At 42.3% G+C, this 26,896-nt stretch overlaps 1 protein-coding gene across 7 annotated transcripts in view; it reads right to left on the bottom strand.

Moving 5' to 3' along the window:
• The window catches only part of Nr5a2 (nuclear receptor subfamily 5 group A member 2), a 127,830-nt gene that overhangs the window by 25,266 nt on the left and 75,668 nt on the right, over positions 1 to 26,896 (bottom strand). For all 7 annotated transcript variants that reach the window (XM_005073438.4, XM_021229165.2, XM_021229167.2 and 4 more), the window contains one exon: positions 18,535 to 18,682. In XM_005073438.4, coding sequence (XP_005073495.1) covers positions 18,535 to 18,682 — 148 coding nt within the window. The remainder of the gene's footprint in view (positions 1 to 18,534; positions 18,683 to 26,896) is intronic.

Raw genomic sequence — 26,896 nt, 5'->3', positions numbered from 1 at the left:
GAGACAGAGAGACACACAGAGACAGTCAGTCTATGAGAATCTCTTGGCTGACATTTAGTAAATGTTCATAATCTGGTATCTTGCATGTAGTTACTTTTCATACTTAGTAATCCTTTCACTTTCTTTATATTTTGCTTACTTTGTATATACACAAATGTGTGTGCACGCTGTGTGTGGTGTGGCAGAGGACAATTTACAGGAGTGTGTTCTCTCTATCGTGTGTCCCAGGGTTCGAACTCACGTCATCAGGCTTGGGGCATAAAGCATCCTTTCAACTGAGCCATCTCAGTCACCAAAACATTTTTAAAGTGAACATTTTGAAGGATAGAGTTCAATTTGGAAATGAAGCTCTGGTAGCAACGAATAATTTACTTAGTGTAGTTTATTTAGCATAATTATCCTATAAATGTATCTCTTTTGAAGGTTAAGGCTCTCATTCCTAAATGTCTGAAAGCAGACAAGACACCTGTGCAGCAATCTATGTCTGCATTGCTTCCAGTTCCCTTTGCTATCTGTCTGGGCCCTCGAGGGACACTTACAAAGCTACACAAGTGGACATATATCAGTAGGTGCCCCCTTTTCAGAAGGGTCCTCAGATCCCCATTTTCTGCAGATGCTTGGTTTGTGTGTGAGGGGATTCTATGTTAAGGCATTTGTGTAGTGTAGTGTATTTCTCACGAAGGAAGAAGCAGACCGTCTGCCTCAGTCTCCCCAGGGAAGCTACTGAAAATATGGACATTATTATCCCAAACACTCTGGTTTAATTCTGGGCATTACTAACTGACCCTTTCACCCTCTACTGACTCCTAAGGAGCAATGGCGTTTAGGAGTTCAGACACTGAATGGTGGAGAGTTCTTGGTAGATCATAAAATTCAGATTCCTGAACCCTAACCATTGACATTCCCGTTTAGCAGGCCTAGGCAAAGTCCAGGAACCTGGATTTCTCATGAAGACTGGATAAGGCCTTAGACACTGACTGGTCTGAGGGACTGTCATTCTAGTTGTAGTGACAGGAATTTCACATGGAGAAGGAAATAAAAGGCAAAATATTTCTAGAAGAAAGAACAGAAAGAAAGCAACTCCCAATGGTTTAAAGACCTGGCAGAAACTCCTCAAATCGTCACGTTTGCTAGGGGTGGAGCCATGAGAAGAGAGAGCAGTACCATGTGAATTTGGTTAAGTCCATTTCACAGGTCAAACAGCAAGATGACTTGCAAAAGTGCAGATCAAACTGTCTCTGTAGGAACTGTATGGTGCACACAGAAATGAGCACGGGAAAAACTGGAGAAACACATAAACACAGTAACTGTACATACTCACTGGACTGGACCAGTACTGCTTTCTTTGACCTAAATCACAAAATAAGGCATTCTTTTGGGGAAAATGGAAGAACACATGTAGCCCTCCTGGGTGAGTATTTCCTCCCTGACTTCTATCAAGCCTGTAACAACTTCAAAATTAAAGGTTGAAAAGAGACTAAACAAATACAGCACAAGCCACACAGTGCTTCCAGGGAAGCCACACGCCACAGAAGCACAAGAAATCCCACTACAAAACTAAGCAGCTGAAACTAAACCGATGGGGAAATGGCGAGGTAATTATTAAGAAATGGTATGACTTTCTTCAGATCAGACAACGTAGACTTTAAGAGTAGAGGATTAAAGGACAGCAAGAAGAATTTGGGATGGGGGACATGATGAGGTAAAGCTGACAGGAATTGGAGGGGACAGTGTGGGGTATACAATAAAAACATTGGATCCATGTATGAAATCTCTAAGTAAGACAATATTATTATGTAGGGCTAGAAAGATGGTTCGGCTGTCTTATAAGGATGTGAGTTTAGTTCCCAGCAGCCACATCAGGTAGCTTTTAACCACCCATAATCCAGCTGCCTCCATCCTCTGCAGGCACCTGTACTCATATATACCCCCCCAAAAAACAAACAAAACCTATGTGAAACTATTCTTTTATGGCAGTAAGAGTCTATCAAGAAAATGCATCAAAATGATCAGAATGATAAAGGTGAATAAAACCTGACACTTGACAAATATATTGTATTACATAAGTCAAACTTTCAAAAATGAACTAAATTATCACATTACAAAGAAAGTCTCTATCACATGTAGTTTGGTTTACAATCCAGAAATGAAAACATAGCCAAATTCATATTTGTTTGGGAATTTCAAAGCCCACCACTAGAGAAACCATTGATTTTTAATACTGTAGTAGAACACAATAGAAATATAGAATATTTGGAGATGACTATAGAGCCACAGAGAAGACCACTCTTAGGTTGCGTGCACCAGGCTCTGACATAGACTCTTTTGTGAGTGGCGCCCCCTGGAGTTCCAGAGATTGACAAGCATGACCTTCTAGACTCCCCGAAAGCCACGGTCGCTGAAGATACAACTATGGTTGTGCCAAAAGGCAACTTTTTAAAACTTTCCAGAAAACTATAAATGTATTGCTAAAAGCAGATGAAGAATGTTCAACTCAAGAAGCTAGAATGAGCACAAACTAACAAAGAGGATGATCTACTGAAATAGAAGGCAAAGAAAAATACAGCTCTGTATCTTCAAGGTGAACAGTGTATTTTCTTCATTCCCTCCTATACAAACAGAACTTCTCATAGTAATTCCTGAGACTTTAGAATCATCTTATAAGAGGTATAACTGTTATCACAGCTCCAAGTTACCATTATCCAGTCAAAAAAGCAATGTAAGTAATTTGGGAAAAAGACCAGAGTACATCACAGAAAAGTCATTTCATTTAGCCAGGGAATCTGGTGGCTTATTTGACATTTATTCAGTATGTGGATATTAACTAATGAGACTATGTCAAGGAAAGGATGGCACTGTAATAACAAACTCTGCAAAGAAGCTAGAAAAGCACCCTGTCTCGTAAAACCCCCCCCAAAAAAAAGCTAGAAAAGCATGAATTAAGAGATCGTGCAGAGGGGAGAAAATGGCACAGCTTCCCCCGAGGCTATCACCACACCGCCACCAACTGAAGAAAAGATAAACCATCTTCATGAAGTAAAACGCTTTCCCCAAATCAACCTCTAAACATAACTCAATTCCTACCTTAGTTGTCTGCGGAATAACAACCCACCCCTACCATGTCTGTGGAACAGCAAGTCTAAGAACAATTAGACTATTTTAAAACTGAGACCAATTACCCAGTTATCAGGATTCACTGTTAGGAGCTACCATGGTGGTACACACCTTTAATCCAGCACAGAGGAAGCAGAGGCAGGTGGATCTCTTTTGAGTTTGAGCCCAGCCTAGCCTGGTCTACATAGCAAGTTCCAGAACAGCCAAGGCTATGTAGAGAGACTCTGTCTCATAAAAACAAAAAGGAAAAAAAGAAAGATTGTAAAGGTTTTTATAAGGATTAAAATACATGATATTTACTTTGAAGTAACTAAAAAGGTCATTGACACAAGATAAAAAAATTCAGAAAAGACCCATACACATACACTTTAACTATATAAAAAAACATGGGGCCAATTAACTACCTATAAGAAAAAAAGCACTCATGTACTATACACAAAATAAAGTCTGAGTATTTTAAAGGTCTATATATCAAGGTATTTATCTTCATTTTTCGACAGCGATGTTCATCACTCCAAAGTAAACTACAGAAAATCTATTTCAAATGATATGGCAATGCTTAGCTATGTGGTTATGAACTAATTAGAAGATACGGAAAAGAGCCGGATGATGGTGGCGCAAATCCCAGCACTCGGGAGGCAGAGGTAGGTGGATCTCTGTGAGTTCGAGGCCAGCCTGGTCTACAGCGCGAATCCCAGGAAAACCTCCAAAACAATATAGAGAAACCATATATATGGAAAAGGATCACATTATAGTATGTATATACTCATACACTCACACATACTTAAAAGTTGAAAAGTAGCTCCTAAAGAAAATACAAACACCAAAATCACACAGGAAAATATTGACAACTATAGCCACTTCTGGGAAAGAAAAATATGCACTCACCCATCTACCCACAGAAGGGTGAGTCCTTGTGCCTGAGTAAGGAAAACATATTTCCCAGTGACCTAATGACATGAGAGGACAGTTTAAAGAAACGGGTAGAAGAGTGTTCCAAATCACTGACAATCACAATTACAAATTCTAAATAATGGCAACTTCCTCTAATGAACTATAATAAATGATGGCGTTGAGTATGATGTGGCGTGATAGGAAGTCTTTTTTACTCTGCAGTAGAATGTCATTATTTGGTACAGCCAAACTGGATAGGAGAATAAGTTAGAAATTTCTAGAAATGAAAAGAATTAAGATATGGAGAAAAAACGGTTTCTTAAATTTTCTAAATATTCATGAACTGGGGAGCAAATCATTAACTCGTGGAGTTTGCCATGTAATGGAATGATGTGAGCAGTGGTAACAGGTGACCCAGCTTTCCAAAGAATTCCAAAGGTTCTCAAATCAAAACAGAAATCTGGAAAATATAACCCGGAGCAGGAGGGGGCAAACCAAGATGTTTTTAAATGCTGAAAGCTGTATTCTTTTGTAAGACAAGAATAAGCTGCTACAGCCACCTCATTGAGAGAGGAATTTCCTTGAAGTTATAATTAGAAATAATACTGTTACAGTACGCAGGGGCTCCAGGTCTGCTGATGGGCCCTACCTTGGACACACGCCAGCACATGTGGTTATCCCATCTATCTCGGAATTCCTTGTGGCCAACAACAACCGGTTATGGTCTCTTGATTTTAGGAGAAATCACTAATTACTAAAACTCTTTGCTGGCCTTCTTTTATTTCTTGTGCTTCGTGTTTTGGCCCCCATTCATTAGGAAAGCCCGAATCTGCTGTGAGTCCAGGCTTAGAACCTGTGACCACTGATCCTTCTGCTCATCATAAAGAGCCGTCAGATTGGGAACCTTGTTTCCGTATGCTTCTTCGCATTAAAAAAAAATCTGCAGAGAGACCAGCATAAGGGTCCATACCCTGCAAGCTTTTGGCTTTGCAGCGATCAAACTAGTAACCCCATTCCCCACTCTGGGAAAACAAGAGAGAAAACTCCAGCTGTGAGTTGCAGTGGGGGCAGGGAGGGGAACCCCCTGGGCAAAGGCATGTTGTTGGGTGCATACTTAGCTTCCATTTTCAAAGGAAGTGTAGAAGGATTTGATTTCCTCCAGGCTCCTGACTGGTCTACTTAGAATGAGTTACCATCAATGTAACGGACGAATGTGGACACTGCCTTGTGTTTCCATCATCAATTAGCCAGAAAAGCAGCTGGGAGTTGTGCAGAAACTCTGGCCTCTGTCTCTAATGAGTGCAGAGCTCAGTTCTGTTCTTTACTACCAGGGTGATTTTTTTTTAACGTGGTTGTTGGATCTCTCTGCCTAAGGACAGCACAGGAGCCATGTCTTTAACTTGCTGTAATACTCACAAACAATGCATGCAAACCACGCTGCCCATACACAACATTGAGATGGGCAGTCATAAATGAGCATGCCAACTAAGCAAGTGTTGCTTTGTCATTTGAATGGCATTCCAGGAAGGACGCTCCCGGAATCAGGCTCGAAATACAGAATGAGAACTGAGCTGGTTCTCCAAGAGCTGTGAGGCACACGGAACAATTACAACAGAAAATGATCAATGGTGCCCTGTCAAAGAAGCAACACAAAGTCAGGGGAAGAAATGAATGAAGGAGGATTCTTACACCCACACGGCCTACAGCATAGGTTGCCACTGTCTGAAGCTTGATAGCCAAGAAAAGTGTCACTCCAGATGACTCCCAGTGTCACAGGTGAGGATAAATGACCCACTTTCCTGTGTGTGTTCCAATGGCTCTGCTTCCAGGTGGTAGGACAGAGATTTTGAATTTTGAACTTCATGTCTTTGACCATAAAAATAATGAAAACATACACAAGTATGTTTGTTTGTTTGTTAATTTAATGGTTAGCAGTGCCTCTACCCCAGGTTGGTATTACAGAGTTGTGCCAGTAGGCCTGACTTACAAATGCATGTTTTAATCTCTATGCCTTACTCTCTGACTCTGCTTGGTCCCTTGATTTTGAGGCTAGCAATATGAATAAAGGGGAAATTTTTGACGTTATTATTGAACAGCTATTGCACATAGTATTGATGAGACAGTATGCTGGCAGTTTTATTTTTATTTATTTACTGATTTAGCTTAACCTTTGTTCAAGGACAAAGCTAATTTTTCTAACAGGTTTTGGTCCTCAAATTGTAACAATTCCTTTAAAAAAGATAAATTATCTAGGGCTTTATTTCCTAATAACACAGCCTTCCTAAGTGAAGCCTTCATATTTTACGTTCTTGGGATTTCTATTTAATCAGCAGTGTTAGAGACTACCCACAGTAGATCTAGAGAACTGTAGCTATCACAGACAGCACGGGTGATCTCAAGAGCATTTCCAGTTGTGGGAAACTGAAGGGCAATGCCTAAGTGCCTGGCCTGTTCTCTGCTAGCATCATCACTTAGGCTCCGCCCATCTTTGCTCTTTGACTTTGGTTTGCTTTGGGGGTAGATGGATTAAAAGGAAATGGCTAGAGTGGCTTCATCTGCCAAATTTCAGAATATTAAAAGTTAAGATAATGCCTTTAGTTAGTGGATAGAATCAGTTAAAGGTGGGGCTTGGAACCGAGTTGACAAATCAGCTATGGATGGGTAGTAGTGGCACTCACCTTTAATCTCAGTACTAGGGAAGCAGAGGAAGGTGGATCTCTGAGTTCAAAGTCAGCCTGATCTACAGAATGGGTTCTAGGATGATACAGAGGAAACCCTGTGTAGATAAACCAAAACAATAATAAACACCAAAGAGTTTTATGCTGGCAGGAGAAAGCCCTTTGTCCATATATCTGTATACCAGAGATTACACCTGAAAAGAGACGTTTCCCAACAGGTAGCCTTCACTTAGAGACTTTCACTAATGGGAATACAGATGTGTCTAGAAATAATTATTTATTGACATAATTTCCAGACATTTTGCTTCATTACTATTATTTAATCTTCATGAGACTTTATATAGATCTGTACTGTTTTGAATTTACAGATATGGGCATTGAGATAGTTCCCCAAAATACAGCAGAAAGGGTCCAAATTCAAGTATGCAAGTCTTACCAACATGCTAGCCACCCCTACCCTGTCCCCCTCGCCCCCACTGGTAAGAACTAGTTAAGAATGTCTCCCTTTCCTACTAGCTGCTTCATGCTCTATTCTTTAGGCTCTACACACGACTTTCCCATATGTGGTATGGAGTGATGAAAACAGGCTTGGAGTCAGTGACCAAGACTGGACCATGAGGTATCTTAGCTTCCTAGATGTGTGGCCTTTGGCACAGCAGCTATGCAGTCTACAAAACAAATGTGACAGGCAAAGCCCAATGTTAAATGTAGAGGATACTTCCTAATAAAGATGGAAAGAATACACACTTAAAATATAGTTATTAGTAATACCAGTGTAAGAAATATTTTTCTTAGGATAAATATCGGAAAGGATTATTTTAGATGAGTTATTACATAGAAAACAGAGAGGTTGCTCCAGGGGCTGGAGGGCAGGGGAGATGGGAATTACACCTTCATGGGAACAAAGTTTCAATTTTGGAAGGAGATGACAGTAGTGATAGTCCCTACAACAATGCATATGTATTTAATTGAATGCTTAAAATTATATATAACTGTATGCTTAAAATGGTCTGAGTTTGATATATAGATTTCACCACAAGTTAAAAAAAATAGGAACAAGCCTACTGGGTTGTAGCTCAGAGACAGACTGCTGGCAAAGCCAAAAATGTACCTCCAAAAGCTGCTATGGATGTCTGTCAAATTTCTCAGGTAGAGGCAAGATCAGGACTTTTGGGACATGCTGGGATAAATGAAACCTCATCTTGAAAAAGAAAAAAAAGTCCAACCTAAATGAATACAAAGCCCAGGCTGGGAGAAGGAAAGAACACATACTTAAAATATATAGTTATTAGTAATAATTACTTCTCTTAGAATAAATATCTGAAAGACAGGATTATTTCAGATGAGCTTACATACAAACATAGGACAAAATGACATACAACTGGAATGCAGTCATTCATTCTTGACTAATCAGGCAGACTGCCCAGATCTGAACTGAGCCCTGTCACTCAGGTCACACCGGCCTATTCTGAAGGTCCAAAGTTTCTCATAGCCTCAGCAAAGCCAGGAAAATCCACGAGAGAATGAACTTGAGAACTGATGTCTTCCAAACATCTATAGTATGGTGGTATGTATAGTGCTGGAACATGCATTCTGTCCTTTTCTGAGAATGTTTGCCCATGGTGACAAGATGATGACTTTTTTTTGATAGTTAGCAAGCTGTGGCACATGCCCAGCCCCCAACAAATAAAGGAAATGTAATCTGGGTTCTATACAAGAGCAGCATTTCCTGACTGCTACAGTCCCTTCTGTGCCCCCATCCTAAGGTGGAGTTGGCTTCCAATCCTGACTAGAGATGGGTTCAGGAGATGGGTTCAGGTCTCATAACCGCTGTCAGCTTCACTGTCCTTGTCCTGATATGACTTGACAACACCACAGGTTTAGCATGTTAGAGGTTCTAAGCTGTTGTTCTAGAATTCCACCTTTCCACACACGAGACAGATGATTTTCAAAATCTGTGTGGCTCGGGGATTGGTGAGCTCCTGGGGGTGGCCCTGCTCAGTTTCCTCAACAAGAGAGTTGACAAAGGCCTTGTCACTAACGTACTGTATGTAGGGCATGCCTTGGTTCAGTGGGAAAAGCTACCACACAGGAGGCAAAGGCAAGTGAACAGTGCAGATGACATGTGGACTTTGAACTATTTGTTTGCTTCACCTGCCTTATTTGGAAGGGTGTCCCCAAGACCTTAAGAACAGATCCCTATCAGGTGAGGCTTTCTCTACAAAAGCCATATATGTTGCCACATCCTCCGGCGTCTTGAGTAGCAGGTGTTCGGTATATTTTGTGGGCTTCAGCGTTTCCAAATGATGACATGTCTGTTAACTTTCCTAGCCATTCTTGCCTCCTGGGTTGTATGGGGTCTGTTTGGAATTTAACCTCCTCCTCAAACACTGTCAGGATCTTATCAGTCAACAAAGAGGAAGCTTCGACTCCTGGCTCAGAGGTGAGCTACCGACATGCCCCATTCTAGACCCAAGGTACATAGGTCCAGGGCTCACTGGTGTGCTGATCTGGGATGACCCCGGTGCCCACTTCTGCACAGGTCTACGCTATGGTCCACACTTCCTCTGATGTGAGCAGCGCAGCTGACATGATGAAGCAGGAAGAAATGCCAGGAGCAAAGTGCTTTCTCCCTTTATTTGCCTTTCTGGTTAGACTCAACCTGCCATGGCACGTCTCTGAAAAATCATCTCACTAAGTAGTGGTAGTTAGCAAAGTGACAGTATTGCATTAACAACTAAAACATACTAAATATTTTAAAGCATACTCTACTCAGAAATATGCTGAAATGAATGCTATTTGGGCAATTATATTCTCATGCCAACAGATAACAAATGATAATCACTTCACCGGTGGTGGTAAATACATATTGATTAAGTTCAAACTTAGAACTCCAAAATGAATTATATCTGGTCATGGTTAAACTGCTTTGCTCACTGAGAGGGAAAAAAACAAACAAACAAAAACCCCACACACAACACCTATTATACTGCATTTAATTAAGGCAAGCATCAGCTTTATGTACCATTATTTGCCTCTGCCAAATCTCTGTGGTATAAATATTGAACTGTGGCGTCTCCTGAATGCTAATCAATCCGTTCTGAATTTCAAATGATTACATAAATTTTAGGAAGTGCTTATTTGCTGCCATTCCCTCAGCTACAGATACCTCACCAGGGCAATCGTATGAAGATATGCATGGCCACTTGACAAGTGTCTAGTGAGTGTTTTACTAAATTAGAATATCATAGATGAAAAGGTAAAAACCAACCCTGCATGTTAATTGTACAGTGAATCCAGAGATATTTCCTTTGCTTATCTGACTTCATGAGGAACAATTTAACCAATTCATGTGGGGCAAGATGTGAGATGAATACACAGCACTGTGGGACTCCGTGGGCCAGTTGTCAATGGTGGTGTGTTGTGGACTGTGTGGTAGGATTTAGAGGAAGGTCTTGATACAGCATACAGCATGCTAGTCTGAGAAAGGACAGCAACCTAGCACAGCATGGGGAGATTAAAACACCTTTTATAACAGGTTTCACATGTAGTACATCTTGCTACTCAGCCATAGATTGCAATGCATAAGAAGATTTTTGCAAGGTTTCAATCCCTTTGTAAAACATGTTTGAGTGTGTTTCTCTCTACTCCCTGGGTCCTGGGGAACAGAGCTCAGGTCATCAGACTTGGTGGCAGGTCACTTTAACCTGCTGAGTCAGCCACCTAGCCATCCCCTGAACATTCTTACAGCACTTCTGGAGCAAATCCTCCACAGACAATGAGAACAAAACTATTCCTGCCCTTCCAGCAAAGGGTCCCCATGATGTCCCCTCCTTGGACTTACAAAGGAAAGGAACCATTCCTTTTGCATTAGAACTGCAAACACAGAGCTTAATCACTGGGGTCAAATTCCTCCGTTAGGTTTGGAAGCCTCTTTCACTGACTGGATTTAGTATTCCAAAAAAAAAAAAAAAAAACCAAAAGGAGAACTTGTTCTTTCCTTAGACAAAGAAATGGCTCCTCCCAAACCCTATAAAATGTGGGTTGGTCCTCTTCTGGAGGGTTCATAAGGTAAGTTACTCTCTTTTTGCAAACCCTGGGTACATCCTTCCCCAACAATGTGTCTAAGATGTTTGGAGGCAGATTCCAACACTGAGGGAAGAGGCACCAAGACACCACACCTCTTGTGGCCCCTACATGTCCCTCCTGGGACTGTGCAACTCAGGAAGATCGGGCAAGGGCACAGCCTAGGTCAGAGCAATGCTTCCTTCCCCAACCAGACAACCCATGAGCAGCCAGTCACCAGACAGCTTGCCAAGAACTTCCTCTCGGAGTTACTTATACTCCAATGCCTTGCTGACATCTGGACTTGAAATTAGCACATGGCATTGCAGTTGAAGCCGCCAGCATGTACTGGCAACTGCATAAGACTGGCCCTATCCTAGGAAGAGCCAGTCACTGAGGACACAGGATGAAAGCCCCATGGGCAGGGGAGTCTTTCTTCTCACACAAGAGTCTTGGAAGTAACTTCATAAATAGTTTCCCTATTGGCACTAAGGAGAGGACAGTCCTGGCTTAAACACAAGTGCCACAGGCAAGCAGAAAGGAGGTCTGACTGATGCCCAAGAAATGTCAGGAACCTCTTGAAACCACACTTGATGATCAAAGGTTTACTCTTCACTAAGTCCCTGCTGTGTCTGATGGGAGGGGAGATGAAGAGTTCCCATTTATAAAGTCTTCCTTTCCAAGTGAAATATGCAGCCCCAGCAGCAGGACACACTCCCATCTAGGAAGATTGTATAGGATCCTTTGACTCTGACTGGCTTGCTCTCAAGAGGCCAGCGCATGCACGCCCGCACGCACATACCACCCACCCACCCACACACACACACCCCCACACACACACTGGCTTGCTCTCAAGAGGCCAGCGCACGCACATACCACACACACACGCACGCGCACACCCTCATCTCGCAGGGCCCTTCACTGGGCCCAGCTATCAAGAGGATACGTGTTGCATAGAGACAAAGGTAAAGGAGCCAAGCACAAGGTCTTTATCAAAAGGGAAGCATCAGAGGCTGAAACTCAAACATGGGGGGAGAAAAGCACCACATATCAGAAACTGAAGACCATTGGAAACTAACCAAAAGCTAGTTCAGACAGTAAACACTGTATGACTGTATTTAATAATAAAATGCCAACAGCATGTTGCAGGCTCAGAGTGACCACCAAGCTCTTTCGTAGTCAGAGCCTCTCAAAGGCAGAACCCACAGGTTTAGTCACCCATGCTTATCCCCGAAGGGTTTTATCCCACTGGACATTAGACCTGGGATAGAGGTAGCACATTTATACCAAGTGTGGCCCTGCTGGTCTCCATGAAGTGTCCCTTCTAGACCACATTTTTCATATAATTGCGCTATTTCTATTTTGCCCGTATAAATTTCAACATTACATGATGGCTTCCAAGATCTCTGAAGAGGCCAAGGGCACAGAGCAGAGAGCAGAGAAGAGTTCACTGGCACGGCTATTGGTTCCGGGCGTCACCCCATACTAACATACTTAGTAGATCATCCAGTGTTCTTTCTTTACACTCAAAACTGGAGTGGGGTGTTGACTTAGGTCCCTTTTTCCTGTAAAGAAGACACTGAATTAGCTGGATTCGTTTTTAATTCCAGTACCTGGGAGGCATAGGTGGGTAGGTGAATCTATTAAGTTTGAGGTCAGCTTGGTCTACAGTGGGAGATGTAATACACAGTGAGACCCTGACTCAAAAAAAAAAAAACACAAAAACCTTTAATCCCAGCACTCGGGAGGCAGAGGCAGGCAGATCTCTGAGTCTGAGGCCAGCCTGGTCTACAGAGTGAGTTCCAGGGCAGCCAGGACTACACGAAGAAACCCCGGGGTGTGGGGGAACACTGACCCCAACAATAAAAACAAAACACGACACTAAATTTTGGGATGTGAGGATATTTACTACTAACACCACTGAAGGGGAGTGTTGAGGAACTTTCCTGCATGACTCACAATGGTATTTCATTCTCACTGTAAAATGCTAATGGTTCTGCATATGATTTTTCTTCTTAAAGGAAAGGGACTCTCCATCTAATAACCATATTCATAATGCAGTGACAGATCCCTGTTTTCGAAAATAAAACATACCAAATCCTCAAGTATTTCTCCATGGGCTCAACCTAGGCTATCTTTCTCCAAATCGCATGCTTCTGCTTTTTAAATTATATTTTAACTATTATTATCTCATTTCCTGTTACATTTTTCCAAATGCAGAGATTGGGAGGAAAGGCAATAAATATTTATTAAAACCCCCTATCTGTCAGGTAGAGTACAAGAAACAAAACATGCACTATATTATGACTATACAGCGCGCTGACGGGGTAGATAAGAGGCCCAGGCTTCACCATACAGCGGCCTTTGTCTGCTCTAGACTGGGACAGGAGCCACAGCAGACAAGGTAAAAAATGCCCTGCTCTCCTTACAATGCTTCGGGTTTTTCTTTTCTTCTTTTTTTTTTTTTTTAGATTCTTCAACATCTCAAGGTTCACTTTGATCAAGTCCTACCAAATTTATTCTCTGATCCTATACAGAGACTGGAGTACTCCCTCAAGATAAAGGAGTGGTGTTCGGAAGCAGAGAACCAGACCTGGGCTAGAGCAACCCATTCTACAGCAAACACGGTCCTCACCTCCATCAATGCTCCACAAAGAGGACTCTGGGAGCAGACAAGGTGCTGGAGCTCCTCTACATGGACCATTTGTGTCATTCCTGGAGACAACCAAACCCCTCTTGCCTAGAGTTGTTGCCACCACAGGGATGACAAGGATGTCTGTGATGTATAATCAGGTACCATAGTCAACACTGGAAATTTTGGATAAAGCAAAGAGCTAGAATGGATTAGTAAAGACAGGATGTTCTCATCTGTTTTACTGGATGGAAGATTCCTTCAACACCACGGAGGAACCACAAGAGATTCCTTCCCTACCATTTCCTATCCTGGCCTGAAAGTCGCTACTTGAAACAGATGTCCACATACTACCAGATTTTAGTCGTGAATATTCCTTCCAATCTTTCTGAAAGTTAGCTACCCCCAAAGAGCTGATCAATACAATATCCTCTCATAAAATCAGAGACTGGAAAATGATAGAAGAGTTGAATTTTCAAGAGAGGTTTGTGTGATACACAACTTCTCAGCTAAACTATTGCTTGTTACACTTACTTTGGCAAAGGCTTTGGGTTTAAAACAAACTATGTCTATTTGTTTCTGTATTTTATCAATAAACATTTTGTAGGATTCCCTACTGTGTACTTGGTGATGGGCTTGAAGCCTATCTGTAAAGAAAACATAGCGAAGAATTTTAACGTCAATGAAGGCTCCACTTACAAAGCCGGATTTTACTGTAAGAAAGCATCTGAAAAGCCGAGTCTGTTTCTGAAGGCTACCCTATACTGAGACTTGAGGCAAGAGTTACCTTAGCCACCGCTTAGATCTAGCTATTTCCCCTCAAGGGAAGCAACTGTTAACAAGAGATAAATATCACAAGGACTTCGAGAACTAGCGTCTGATCAGAGAAGGCGGCAGTTTACAAGAAAGCAGGGGTACTCACTCAGGGAGATGAAATATAATAGGCTTCTAGGTCTTTCATTTTTCACCTGGGAAACAACAAAGGCTTGGTAGTGTCACGCCATCCAGTCTCCAGGCTAAGAAAAATCTCTCCCCAAGTAGCATCGTAGCTGGGACATTCCAGTGACTTGCTGCACTGAGAGCTTAAGCCACATTAATATTCCTCTTAGACTCAAACATGGATGGCATTACTCAAGTTTCTTAACAGACAACCAACCAAAGCACTCTCCACTTCTGCCTGCGTCATCGTGCTACAGTTTGTGAGCTGTATTGGTAATGACAGTGAGGATGCTGGAGCTACACTCTTCCTCTGTAACATTTACTTCTGCACTGATGGATGATAGTAAGTTTTATCAGTGAATTTAGCTCCTTGTAAGACAGAACTGGCGTTTAAACCAGTTAAATAAACACTAAAACAACTAGAGAACTCATAGCATCTCTTTTCTATCAGAATACCAATGGGCACAAATTACATTATTTGGCAACAAAACATGATAACTTGGTAACTTAGCAGATATGTATTTTGAGACTAGGTCTTATATATCCCAGGCTGACTTTGGTGTGTAATTGAGAATGACCTTGAACTGCTGACTTTGTCTTCCTTGTGCTAAGATCACAGGTGGATTTTTACCATACCTAGTGCTTGGGATCCAACCTCAGGGCCTTGTGCATGCTGGGCAAGTGCTCTACAACCAAAATGCACCCCCCTAGCCCCAGTTTAGTAGAAGCAACATATAACATCCTGCAGAGATTGATCTGTATAGTCTAGCATAGGCCACATACAAAAGACAGAGATTAGGGATTTTTCATTTTTACTTCCTTTCTTGATCAGTTAAACCAACTGTGTCCCCTTGTGAATTCATATAGTAGTCCTGAAAAGTCAAGTGCTTTTTATTTTAGTCCTGCCATTTAGTGAGTGACTAGTGGGGGGGAGGGAGGGTAGCTGTTTGGGGAACCTGCCATGACTAACCTTGTCAACTACTGTCCCTGCAGACTTTCCTGGCTAAGTACCAGGCATGAGGTCCTCATGGACCTCTGCTTTCCAACTCTGTCACAGCCCTGAGACCCTCTCCTTGTTTCGTGTCTCTTCTCCCCCTTCAAACCTCCATGAGATATGAAAACCACTTCTTTCCATGCTGTAGCCATAAAGTCACAAGAACACGGGCTGGCCAGCCCATTCCCCCTCTATTCCCCAGTGCTACCTTGGAGTTGTTGGATGGACCAAGGTCGGTCCTGTCCTTCTAAGGCCAGGCTGCCCACCTACTTTCCAGCCTGCCTCCTACTTCACCCGCTCCCTGTTCCTTCAACTCATCTTGCCTTTGAACTTCAGCACTGGCTGCTCTTTCAACTCAAAATGCTGTACCTGCTCGAGCTCACACTCCATCTTCTCTGGCTGCATGAACCGGGGAAGGGCAATGTCATCTCCCTCATGTGGAAGAGGACGATGCAATCACCTTTCAGCACAGCCTCTGGCCTTCGTCTACTCTATGTCACAGCCTCAGTTTGTCAGGATGAATGAGGGGCAAGGCCGGGAAGCTCTCGGATCCGGATGTGTTTGGTTCAGACTCAAGGATGAAGAGTTTGAGGAACAAGCGCCTGGCCTAGGCAACAGACTGGTGTTTCAAAATGGCCCTGTATGACTTCCTCCTCAGTTAGAGAAGAAACAGTTACTTTGGGATCTAAAGTTCATTAGCTACGTAACTCAATAGAGTTGAAAAAAAAAAAAGATTGATTATCTATTGTTTCCATGGGGAAAATTAATGAAGAAGTTTACCACTCATAAATTGGAAACCACCTGAGTTATACTGCTAATTATATTTTTACTACTTCTTTACACACGAACCCTTGACCTAACTGTATTATACCAGTGATCAAAAGGCCTTATTTCCCTTCTTCCTCAGGTAGTGAGTAGACAAGTTTTAGCAGATAGCTTAGGCTGGCTCTTCCCCGGTGCTGTGGGCTTCTCTAGAAGCCATTGAAGGAGGAAGCATGTGGTGGGGCTCTGACAAATACGGTCTTCATCCAGAAGATCACTCTCAAGGTCAAAGGTCGAAGGTGGTGCTGACCCACCTGTCTCCTTGGGACTGGCAGCGAATATAGTTGGGAGAACAATGAAGGCAAGATTAAAAAACAGAAAAGTAGCCGGGCGTTGGTGGCGCACGCCTTTAATCCCAGCACTCGGGAGGCAGAGGCAGGCGGATCTCTGTGAGTTCGAGGCCAGCCTGGTCTACAGAGTGAGTTCCAGGACAGCCTCCAAAGCCACAGAGAAACCCTGTCTCGAAAAACCAAAAAAAAAACAAAAAAAACAAAAAAAAAAAAAAAAAACAGAAAAATAATGCGCACGAGGGCAGGGGAGGCGGCTCGGTGGTTAAAAGCACTTGTTTCTCTTTCAGTGGACCAGGACTCAATCCCTGCACACACACAAAACAGCTCACAGTCAGCTGCAACTCCAGTTCCAGAGGATTGGATGCCCTATCCTGACCTCCCTGGGCATTGGCCACACACGATGCAAATATACACACGTAGGCAAAACACTTACATACATAAGATAAATAAATAAATGTAAAAAAGGTTTCCTTAGTTTGCATGACTTACTCATTTTTGCTTTGTTTTTGTTTATTCAAGATAGGGTTGGTTTTTTTTTTTTCTCTCTCTCTCTCTATGTAGCCATGGCTGGCCTTGAACTCACAGAGATGGGCCTGCCTCTGCTTCCCAAGGTGCTGGAATTAAAGCTGTGCACCACATACATCTTCACACACAGTTCTCCTCCTTCAAAAGTATGCCTCTGAGCTGGGATCTTAGTGTCCTGCCAGGAAGAAGCTGCAAAACACTCACAGACACCCATATTTCCCACCAGCTGGAAACACCAACATCTTGCCATAAACAGAATCTGTGAGGTCACAGCAAGCAGGCCTGGGTTATCTTATGTTTGGTGACCCATGTACTGCTCTTGCATAATAGGCACAGACTTCCTTGAATAGAACTTCCCTGTTTGTTGTGGTTAATAGAGAAACCACGTAGGGCATGGCAAACCTTTGAACACTCCTTTTTTTTTTTTTAAACACTGTTGTCTTTTTACATTTACACTGACATCTCTTTTTGCTGTATTCACCACACTTTCCAAAATGCGAAAATGCTTTTTTTATTTTCGGCGTTTGGCTACATGAGAAAAATTAAGTCTGGTCCTGAGACTTCCAGCCACCCCTTTATTAACAACAGTTGTATGGTGCTGTCAGGAAGGATTCTGAAACCAAGAGGCCCAATTTGGAGGGCAGACACATCTGTTTCACTTTGTAGTTTGTTTTATTGTTTTATTTCTTCAGATATGAATTCACAACTATCTTCTAACTGAAGACTAAAGAAACAACATGTGTTGGTAAATCTGACTTCTGCCATTATTTTCGTTCAAGGGAAGTTGCCTCCCTCAGCCTTCGCCAATGAGGGATGAATGGACTCGGCAAAAAGTTTATTTAAGTCGGCTTTGTTAAGCCAAGAAAATTCAGAAATCAAGTAAGGGACAGGCAGAAAAATCTGTTCCTTTGAAGTCAATAAAAATCCATCTCCTTAATCCTTTTTTTATTCCAAGCAGGGGTGATTTTTCTCAACTGGCTCACTGAGAACCTTGATTTAGCTAATCTATCTTGCTTAGTTATCTTTCTACTCCAAACCCATGCTAAAGAAGCATCCTTCCCCTTGACAACCACTATCCGTTATCTGTGCAGAGTGGCGCATCTTGTTATAAACTTTCTCCAGCTACTCCTGATAGAAATGTAAAAAGCAGGCTTTTAATTGTTACCCCCATTTTAGAAGGCTAGAAGCATCAGAAGTTAGAAGGCAGAACAGAAAACAAAACAACAACAAAAAAACACGTTCATATATAAATGGCAGAAAGATGACTCCAACTTGGTAAAGTGGCTCTCTTCCTATGTCTCCACTGAGCCTTCCTGTCATTGCTATCTGTCCACTGCTCCATCACCTGCCCATCAGGGAGGAAATCGTAGCACTCCAACAGAACAACTCCTGTTCTACACCCCAACCCATCTGCTCAAGGGCTAAGAATTGTGTAGGAATACATCTGAAAGCATGGCCATCTCTAAAGATTTCACTATGGAAGTCATTATCTTTGTAGCATCAAGACACCCGGTGCTGGGTATTTGAAAACAATGTCTGGTTGAATGGACTATGAAAAGCAAAACAAAACACTTCACTTACCTAAGCTGAACAGCACTAGGAACTTCAGACACACAAACTCTCGGTGATCAATCTGTAGGGAACGGAACCTCAGCACTAGGTCCTGTGAATGACTCACGAGGTTGGAGAGTGTGACTCCAGCTTGTGAGACAATGCTGGCATAGTCAACCTGCAACACAGAACCACAGCTGTGACAACCAACAGGACGAGCAATACGAAGTTCCCCAGAGATTACTAAGAACTGTGGGAAAAATCAGGTTGCAGTATAGCTCTCTAACACAGGCCAATCTGATGGAGGCCATTCGGCAGCTGAGGTCCCATTCCTTCCAGGTGACTCAAGTTGACAGACACTTACCAGTACAACTAGGGAGAGCTTTGCTCTTGAGAGCAGTAGGAGATACCTCCTGCAAAATGTACCATACATATTCCGATAAAAATCCAATCATGTTGATGATGACTTTCATAGGGAGTAGTTTTTATTGCCTACATTTTGTCAAGTACCTATACTTGCCTTTTCGGCAGTGAAAATATCTCCATGCAAGGTAATTATTTTTAATTCTGAAGTATAAATTCAGAGAAAAATTTACTATGCACAAAACGAGCCACATAATATTATTTCTACATGTACATAATACCATTAACCAGCATGAGGAAAATAAGGTGGAAAAGAATCTAAGCTGGCATTGGGAACTGCCTTAATATAATCACGGTGCAAGACTACAGGACTTTTTTAGAACTAGAGCCTCATTATGTAGCCCAAGCTGGCCTCGAACTCATCATCTCAATTCAGTGTCTCCATGCTCAACTCAAATAAATAGTGCCTATTTATTTGCTTTACCACATCCTTAGGAGCTGGCATGAAGCTGTTAGTTTGAGATGATTACATTAGATTCTATCAAATTGCTTACCACCACCCCCCTTGACATATGTCCTAATTTTTATGCAGAATAATTTCTTGATCTGGAAAACAAACCCCCAAAGTCTTATTTTCATTTTGTAAAACGCACTGAGAGGCACCCATTTTTTTTTTATTTGTGGGGAACACTAAGATGTTCAATTTATAATAACAAGAGGTTAGGACAGCTGTCCCTGGTAGTCCTGGCTTTGCTCCTGAGATCACAGCAAGGGAGATCCTCTTGGTACCCGGCACTCCCAGCCTTGTTTTTCAGGACAGCTCTTGAGCAACCAGATGCTCTTTTAGGTGCATTTAATTTTTGCAGGAGCAGCAAATTTGTCTGGGAGGCAAGTCCTCATCTGCCACTCACCCAGAGCAGACTGTATTAAATTTTTATATTTATTGACATTTCATTACCATAATTGACTGCACTTGCTTCGCTAGGAGAAGGCACAGGGCTGCCTCCTACGCATGAGAACTAGTCCCTTGAGTAGAATTTGCAATTAAAAACAAGGCAGAATGGATTTTTTTATTGTGTAAATATGATGAGTTGAATTTTCAGCTTTAACTAGAGAATACTGGGGGTAAGGAAATATTTTTCAAGAGTAGGGAAATTATGAGTCGGTGGAAAGATGACCCCCTCCCCAAAGGTGTCAATCAGCTTACAAGAGAGTCAACTAACTGCCTGTGAAAAAAGCCACCACTGACGTATAGTCCAGGGAAGGAAGCTCCTGCTTCAAGCCCTATGCCATCCAACTGCTCCGCATGCACCCCTGGGCTGGCATCTATCTACCCGTGCAATTCAAATGTCAAACATTCCATGAGCTCCTTCAGGTTCTGTTTCAAGAATGTGTGGAAGGAAGGGCCAGTCAGCTGGCAGCTTGAACTCTAGAACAGGAGATGAACAGGAACAGTGCAAGAACGTAACAGGGACACTTCAGGCTTGAGAGTGACAAGCGTTTCACCACTTGCCTTAAAGGGAAACTTTCTACATCAAAGGGTAGATGGGACAGCACAGACACTTGTGGCCCTCACACCCCAGGAAAGGGTTTATTGGGCTTACAGGTCACAGTCCATCAGGGAAGGAAGCCATGGCAGGAACTGAAAGTGACCTTGGAGGGACACTGCAACGGACTCAGTTTGCTAATACAAGCCAGGACCACCTGATCAGGGGTGGCACTGCCCACAATGAGCTAGGCTCTTGCTCATCAATCATTAATCAAGAAAATACCCCGGAGACTTGGCCACAGACCAGTCTGAGAGGTGAGTCTAGCTTGTGTCACAGTGACAAAAACTAACCTGAAATGTTTGGGGAGGCAGAGACAGGAAGACTGCCACATGCTTGGGGCCAGCCTGAACTACACTGTGAGTTCTAGGCCATCCAGGCCTACTTAATGAGACAAATCTCAACAGTCAAATAAAGGTAAATACCATTAAGTTTGCTACTGGTATAACACAGGCTGGAGATCCTAAATACAAAACCCTGGTGAGTATTCAAGTCTGGTCACTCATATCCTTAAAACTCAGCATTCATTTGAGGGCCAGCCTTGGCTACTTATTGAGACCCTGGCTCAAAAAACAAACCAGAAACAAAACCCAGACACATGAAATACTCTAAGATCTAAAACTTTCTGAGCACAAATAGGACAACTCCAAGGAACAGGGTCTGTGTTACTTGGCTCACCAAAAAGTGTTGAGATGATTTTGCTCATCTCTGGACTATGTCTAAGGTGTATATGAAACCAATGAATTGCAGATTTAGGTCTGGGTCTATCCCTTAGAGATCTTGTTCTATCTCTGGCACTTAAAATCTGAAGCACTCTAGTCCCAAGCATTTCCAGACAAGAGACATTCAGCATGTCAGAGATATTCTACAGGGCAAACGGGCGAGGCGGGAGAATGACAAGACCCAACGAGAGGACAATGATGGGAGAAACTAGACAAAGACAGAGGACATGGATGAAATGATGACCCTTACAAACCAGACAGTCATCAGCATTAAATAAGGCAGTTGAGCTAGAAAAGGCACCAATCACTTCTGTGGCTATAAAGAGAATTCCAGTGAGGACGATACTGGTTGATGATTGCCGCCAACTAAATACACCGTGGGCACTGCTTAATACACATAAGTAGACAGGAGTAGAAGTCATCGGTGGCTAATCCCTGATCCGGAAGGCCGTACTAAAATAAATCTTAATTATTTATTAAGATGAGGTGACTTAAATTAGGTGTGTATCAACTTTCAACACGCCTATGACAGTAAGTCTGAATAGCAGAATTTCATACTCAAAGACATAAACTCCCCACTCCACGTTAAAGGAATCCCAGTGGGTTCCCAAGATTATCTATACAGTGAGAGACCTTTAGTAAGATATACCTTGAGAAATCAATTGGCATCTCAACCTTTATGGCCATACATTTATTTACATGCTAATTTGAAAGCTCAAACATGCTTATTAAATGGGGGCTCCGACAACATTTCTTCCAAGGATGATTTATCAAATTGCACAGCTCACAAGGAGAACAATGGTTCCCTTCTGATAAATCACAGACCCGCAACTTCCTTACATTTTATTGCAAACGTAATTATACTTTCATTGTTGGATGCAGAGTTTGTGCTCATATCAGGAGCAGCTGGCCTTGTCTTTTATGTACTTAGTAAAATTAATTGATTGCTCTCTTACATGTAATCTTTATGTCATTAAATTCAAGGGGGACAGTGAACAATGTTCTAAGACCGTGTCCCCTCTGGATAAATTTCACTCATCCTGAAGATGCAGAAATAATTTAAGCTAAATTGCTTTTAGTTCTAATGTCCAAAATTTTGATGACTTGGACACTTTAAGATTCTTGTCATTTTAATATGGTCACAATAACAGAAGGCATTAAGCTGACAGTAGACTTTTCCCTTAGGATGATGTTACAGTAGCTGTTTATTAGGTACAATATGCAAATACTAAAATCTGACCTCGTGTCAGAGTATTCTATTCTACAGTTATTTGATACGTAAACAGGTGTACGTGCATGTGTGTGTGTGGCTTTAAAATACTGGCTAAAAAAAGAACTGCCATAAAAGTAAGATACTAGCTAAAGTTTGACAACATCAAATATTAGTGATAACTACTCTTTCGTTTTTGCCTCAGAGTTATTCAGTCTTAACTTATATCAAAGTTAAGTTTATGCTGGATAAAAAAGCACACAAGTAGCTAAGCACTCAGGAGGCAGAGGCAGGTAGATCTCTGCAAATTCCAGAGCAGCATGGTCTACATAACAAATACTAAATCTGCCAGGCTACGTGGTGCGAGACCCTGTATTTAAATTACACACACGAGAGCGAGAGAGCGAGAGCGAGAGAGCGAGAGCGAGAGCGAGAGCGAGAGAACGTAAAATGTAAGTTTAAAATGTGATGCCAAACTCTTTGGAGTTTAACACCTACATGTGGAACACAGAGCTAGCACTAGCAGCCTGGTCACGGGAGGCCTCAGCTCCAAAGATGACTTTACTTTTTGCCACTTTCTGCCTCCCTCCTTCCTGCCTTTTTTCTTTTTCTTTCTTTGATGTTCTAGGTAATAAGCTCAGGGCCTCACACATTTTTAGGCAAACATTGCCCACCAAGCTGCATCCCTCAAAGTACGCCTCGTTTTTAAAATTCTATGTAGTCTTTTCTTCCTCCTCTGCTCCAACAGCACTCCATGAAAGTAGAGGAAAGTAAGAACACTGGGTCTTGCATCCTTTGGTTGACCAGAGGGCTGCCATAGAGGTATGTATGGCCACCGTGCTTGTGTTTCAAGGGAATAGGAAATTACTGTCTAGGCTTTTTTGTGTCAAGATTTTGTGTTTGTTTTTTTTTTTGGTATTTGTCTTAGTTAGGGTTTCTGTTACTGTGATAAAATACCATTATGACCAGAGGCTGGAGAAATGACTCAGTGGTTAAGAGCACTGGCTGCTCTTCCAGAGGACCTGGGTTGACTTCCAAGCACCCATATAACAGCTCTCAACTGTCTGTACCTCTAGTTCCAGGGGACCAGACACCCTCATGCAGACAAAACACTAATGTGGATAAGTTAAAAAAAAAATACCATGACCCAAAGCAGCTTGGGGAGGTGAGGGCTTGTTTCAGCTTCTGTGTCCTGACCACTCTTTCTCTTCTGCAGTTCCTACATGGGGGGTGGGGGGGGGTGGGCACGGGCACCTTACTGTGCTGCTGTGCTTGCCTGTAGCACTGCCCAGTGCAGATCACATCAGTTGCTGCCATTATCAAGCAAATGGAGGAAGGGCCTCTCTTATCGCAGCTCACTGCAGGGTGGTGTCTAATAGTTCTCTGGCAGCTTTGATGGCTTTCCATTTACTCCTCCTCCAGGAATACCTTTTACCCAAATGAAAAAGCATCTCTTCCTCACCTATAGGTGAGTGCCAGCCATTAAGCCTTGTTTTGCATGCTTTATTGGTACAATGTGGCTGAATTTCTTCCCTAGGATATCAGCATGACCTTGACACAATGCATCATGGAACCAGACTTCCATCTTGGTGTGACAAGCTAAACAAGTCTTGGGAATAGGTCACTGTGTCGCCATGTCAACCTTGTCTCCAAAACTTATACAACTATTTCCTGTCATTTCTACTGCAGTCTTCTCACACAGATACCATAATGGTTCCCACCAAAACTGACACTTGAAAGGTAGGATGACTTTCTCAAGATGGTGTTCCTAGTAAATTCTTAAAAAGGTACACAGGCTGTCCTGACATACAGAGATACAAATACACACATATTTACATATGCATAAATACTCATAGATACACAGACACATATATACAAATGTACTCTTACTATTTCCAAATCATGGTACATGTTTGTAATCTGACAGTAAGGAGACTGAAATGGGGATGGGGGAACCATGAATTTAAGGTCAATCTGGGCTACATAGTCAACTCTGTCTCAAAAAACCATCTTTCCTCATAGAAAAACACATGCTGTCCCTATCTTTTCTAGGCTGTAGATATAATAAGGAAGAAGGGAGCTCTTTTTTCCCCCATGTACTTTAATATATTTGTTTTCTCTAGAATATTGCTTGGCTCTTAGGTTCAATATATCTCTCCTCTTTTCATCATTGCATCAACTGTCTCAATATTGGCATACAGGCTACATTAAAATAATTGATGTAGTTATAGTCTCCTGCTTTTGATATCTGGAGAGTATTCATCATCCTAAGAAAAAGTACTTAGCATTTCTCTTATCCTCCTGAGCTACTGGTTAGAACGTAGTCTAACAAGGGGATTTGTGACTAGACATTGCTGCTAGCCCATACCTGAATGGTGGAGAGAGTGGTATCCAGCCTGGGAATGGACATCTGGGTCATGGCTAACTTACTTTTTAAATCAGGTTTTAGGCTGGAGATACAATTTAGCAGTGATCTACTATTTATCACTTGGCTAATGTATTTAATGCTATAGCAGCTGCTAAAAGCAGATGCCTAGCAACTTGACTTCAAGTATCCTTTTCAAACCAGTGAGGGTAGAGGGGCTTAAGGGCAAAGCATGTGTGAGGCTCAATATGATATTCTCCCAGTGTATGGACAGACAGACACCCCCTTCTCTCTCTCCCTCCCTCCCTCCCTCTCTCTCTCTCTCCCTCTCTCCTAGAGTCTCAGAACCAACACTCCCTCTCTCTGGTGTCTGTCTCACCTTCTGCCCCCTGCTATTGGAAAGCTCGTGGGCTCCACAAGTCTTCCCTGTGAGGCTCTTTCTTTGCTTGCCTTCTCTGTAATCACAGGAGCCTGGGCATATGCTTCTGCTTGCTCCATAATAGATGGTAAAAGCCTTCTCCCATAGTTACCATAAATGAGAATGCTTAGTTACAAGAGCCATCATCAGGGTGTTGACATTGGGGAAGGCGGGGCATCTGTACTGCAGCAAAGGTACAAGGAAAAAGGCTAGGAGATTCCCTCCTTCCATTCCCAGTACTGTCGGCAGTGGTACTTTACTGGCTGCAAGGATAAATAACACTGTTTACTCTGTGCCTGCGGCTGGTTTCAAAATTAAGAGACAAGAGGTGTACTCTCTCTACTTTTCAAACAGTACTTACTGTTACTCTAAGTACTCAAATCTTTCTAAGAAACTGGGATGAACTGGCACAATTTTATTTAAGAAATGAGGTAGGAGATTACTAATGAATGAATTAATTCATGAGCTGTGTCTTTTACTTTTTTTTTTTTTTTTTTTCTTGATTTTCGAGGCAGGGTTTCTCCGAGGCTTTTTTGGAGGCTGTCCTGGAACTAGCTCTTGTAGACCAGGCTGGCCTCGAACTCACAGAGATCCGCCTGCCTCTGCCTCCCGAGTGCTGGGATTAAAGGCATGCGCCACCAACGACCGGCTGTGTCTTTTACTTCTAATACAGCCTCTAATTTGTCGGGGGGGTGGTCATAGATATACCGTGATTGGACTCAAAAAATGGGTAGATTCTGTTCAAAGACTTGGGTCACAGAATGAAAACACCTAACAAAATCTGGAAGACCAGGAAGTCAAACAGACTTTCCTATCTTGAAAGCTTTTCCTCCCAGAGTTGCTGAGAGCAAGGACTAGATAGTGAATTGATCCAGGCGGCGAAAGCTCTGAAATGGTGCTTGCTTTTAATTTGATTGGGAAATGTGATTTATTAATAATATGGCCAATGGTGTGAAGACAGCCTTCCATTTTCAAATATGCACGGCTGTGGTTTCACAGCACATAAACATTTATGACTAAATGTAAAAGATCACAGTGCCTTCATGCTGGAGCCACCCTGGCTAAACACTGCCCTGAATAGCTGTGACCAAATGGACTACAGAGCTCACAGTGTACCAGAAGTTTATATTACCAATCAATCCATCATTTGTAGGGAAGAAAGAACAAAACCAGAACAATTTACCCAAATCCCAAGAAGTTGGAATTAATCCTTCCTTGTCTCAGATGTCTACACAGCAGTCTCTGCTCCCTCTTGTGTTGCTAAAATGTCACTTTCTCAATAAGGGCAAACAACTATTCAGTTAATTCTGTAATTCTTAGGTCCAATTGAAAACCTATCCATGAATATGTGCTCACTTCTTTTCCTGCTGGATCCTATTTCTTAATATTTCTTTGCTCCAGTATACTACAGGCTTGTGTATTAGATTATTATTGTCAACCCCATGGTACAACATTAAGTTCCAAAATGACAGGAAGTTATCTTCTGTTTCATTATTCCATAATCTACACCAGTGCCTAAGAATAGTGACCAGAACACAGCATGGCACCCAGGGAGTGAATTTACAGATTCACCAAATATCAATCCAGAAACAAGCCTGACTTCACAGCAATTTTTCTGTCTTGAAAATTGGAACTTGTCCCTATGCCAGCGGTTTTGACTCCATATGACATTTAAATCAGACGCTTCCACTGACATCATTCCAAAACAGCAAAGATTTCCGGGACTGGGTGGATAGCTCAATAGTGGTGAGCACTTGCCTAACATGC

Source organism: Mesocricetus auratus, unplaced genomic scaffold, assembly GCF_017639785.1.
Source record: "Mesocricetus auratus isolate SY011 unplaced genomic scaffold, BCM_Maur_2.0 Super-Scaffold_100676, whole genome shotgun sequence".
NCBI classification, from domain to species: Eukaryota; Metazoa; Chordata; class Mammalia; order Rodentia; family Cricetidae; genus Mesocricetus; species Mesocricetus auratus.
The sequence above is the reverse complement of the archived record's forward strand: the minus strand, read 5'-3'. Positions and strand labels throughout refer to the sequence as shown.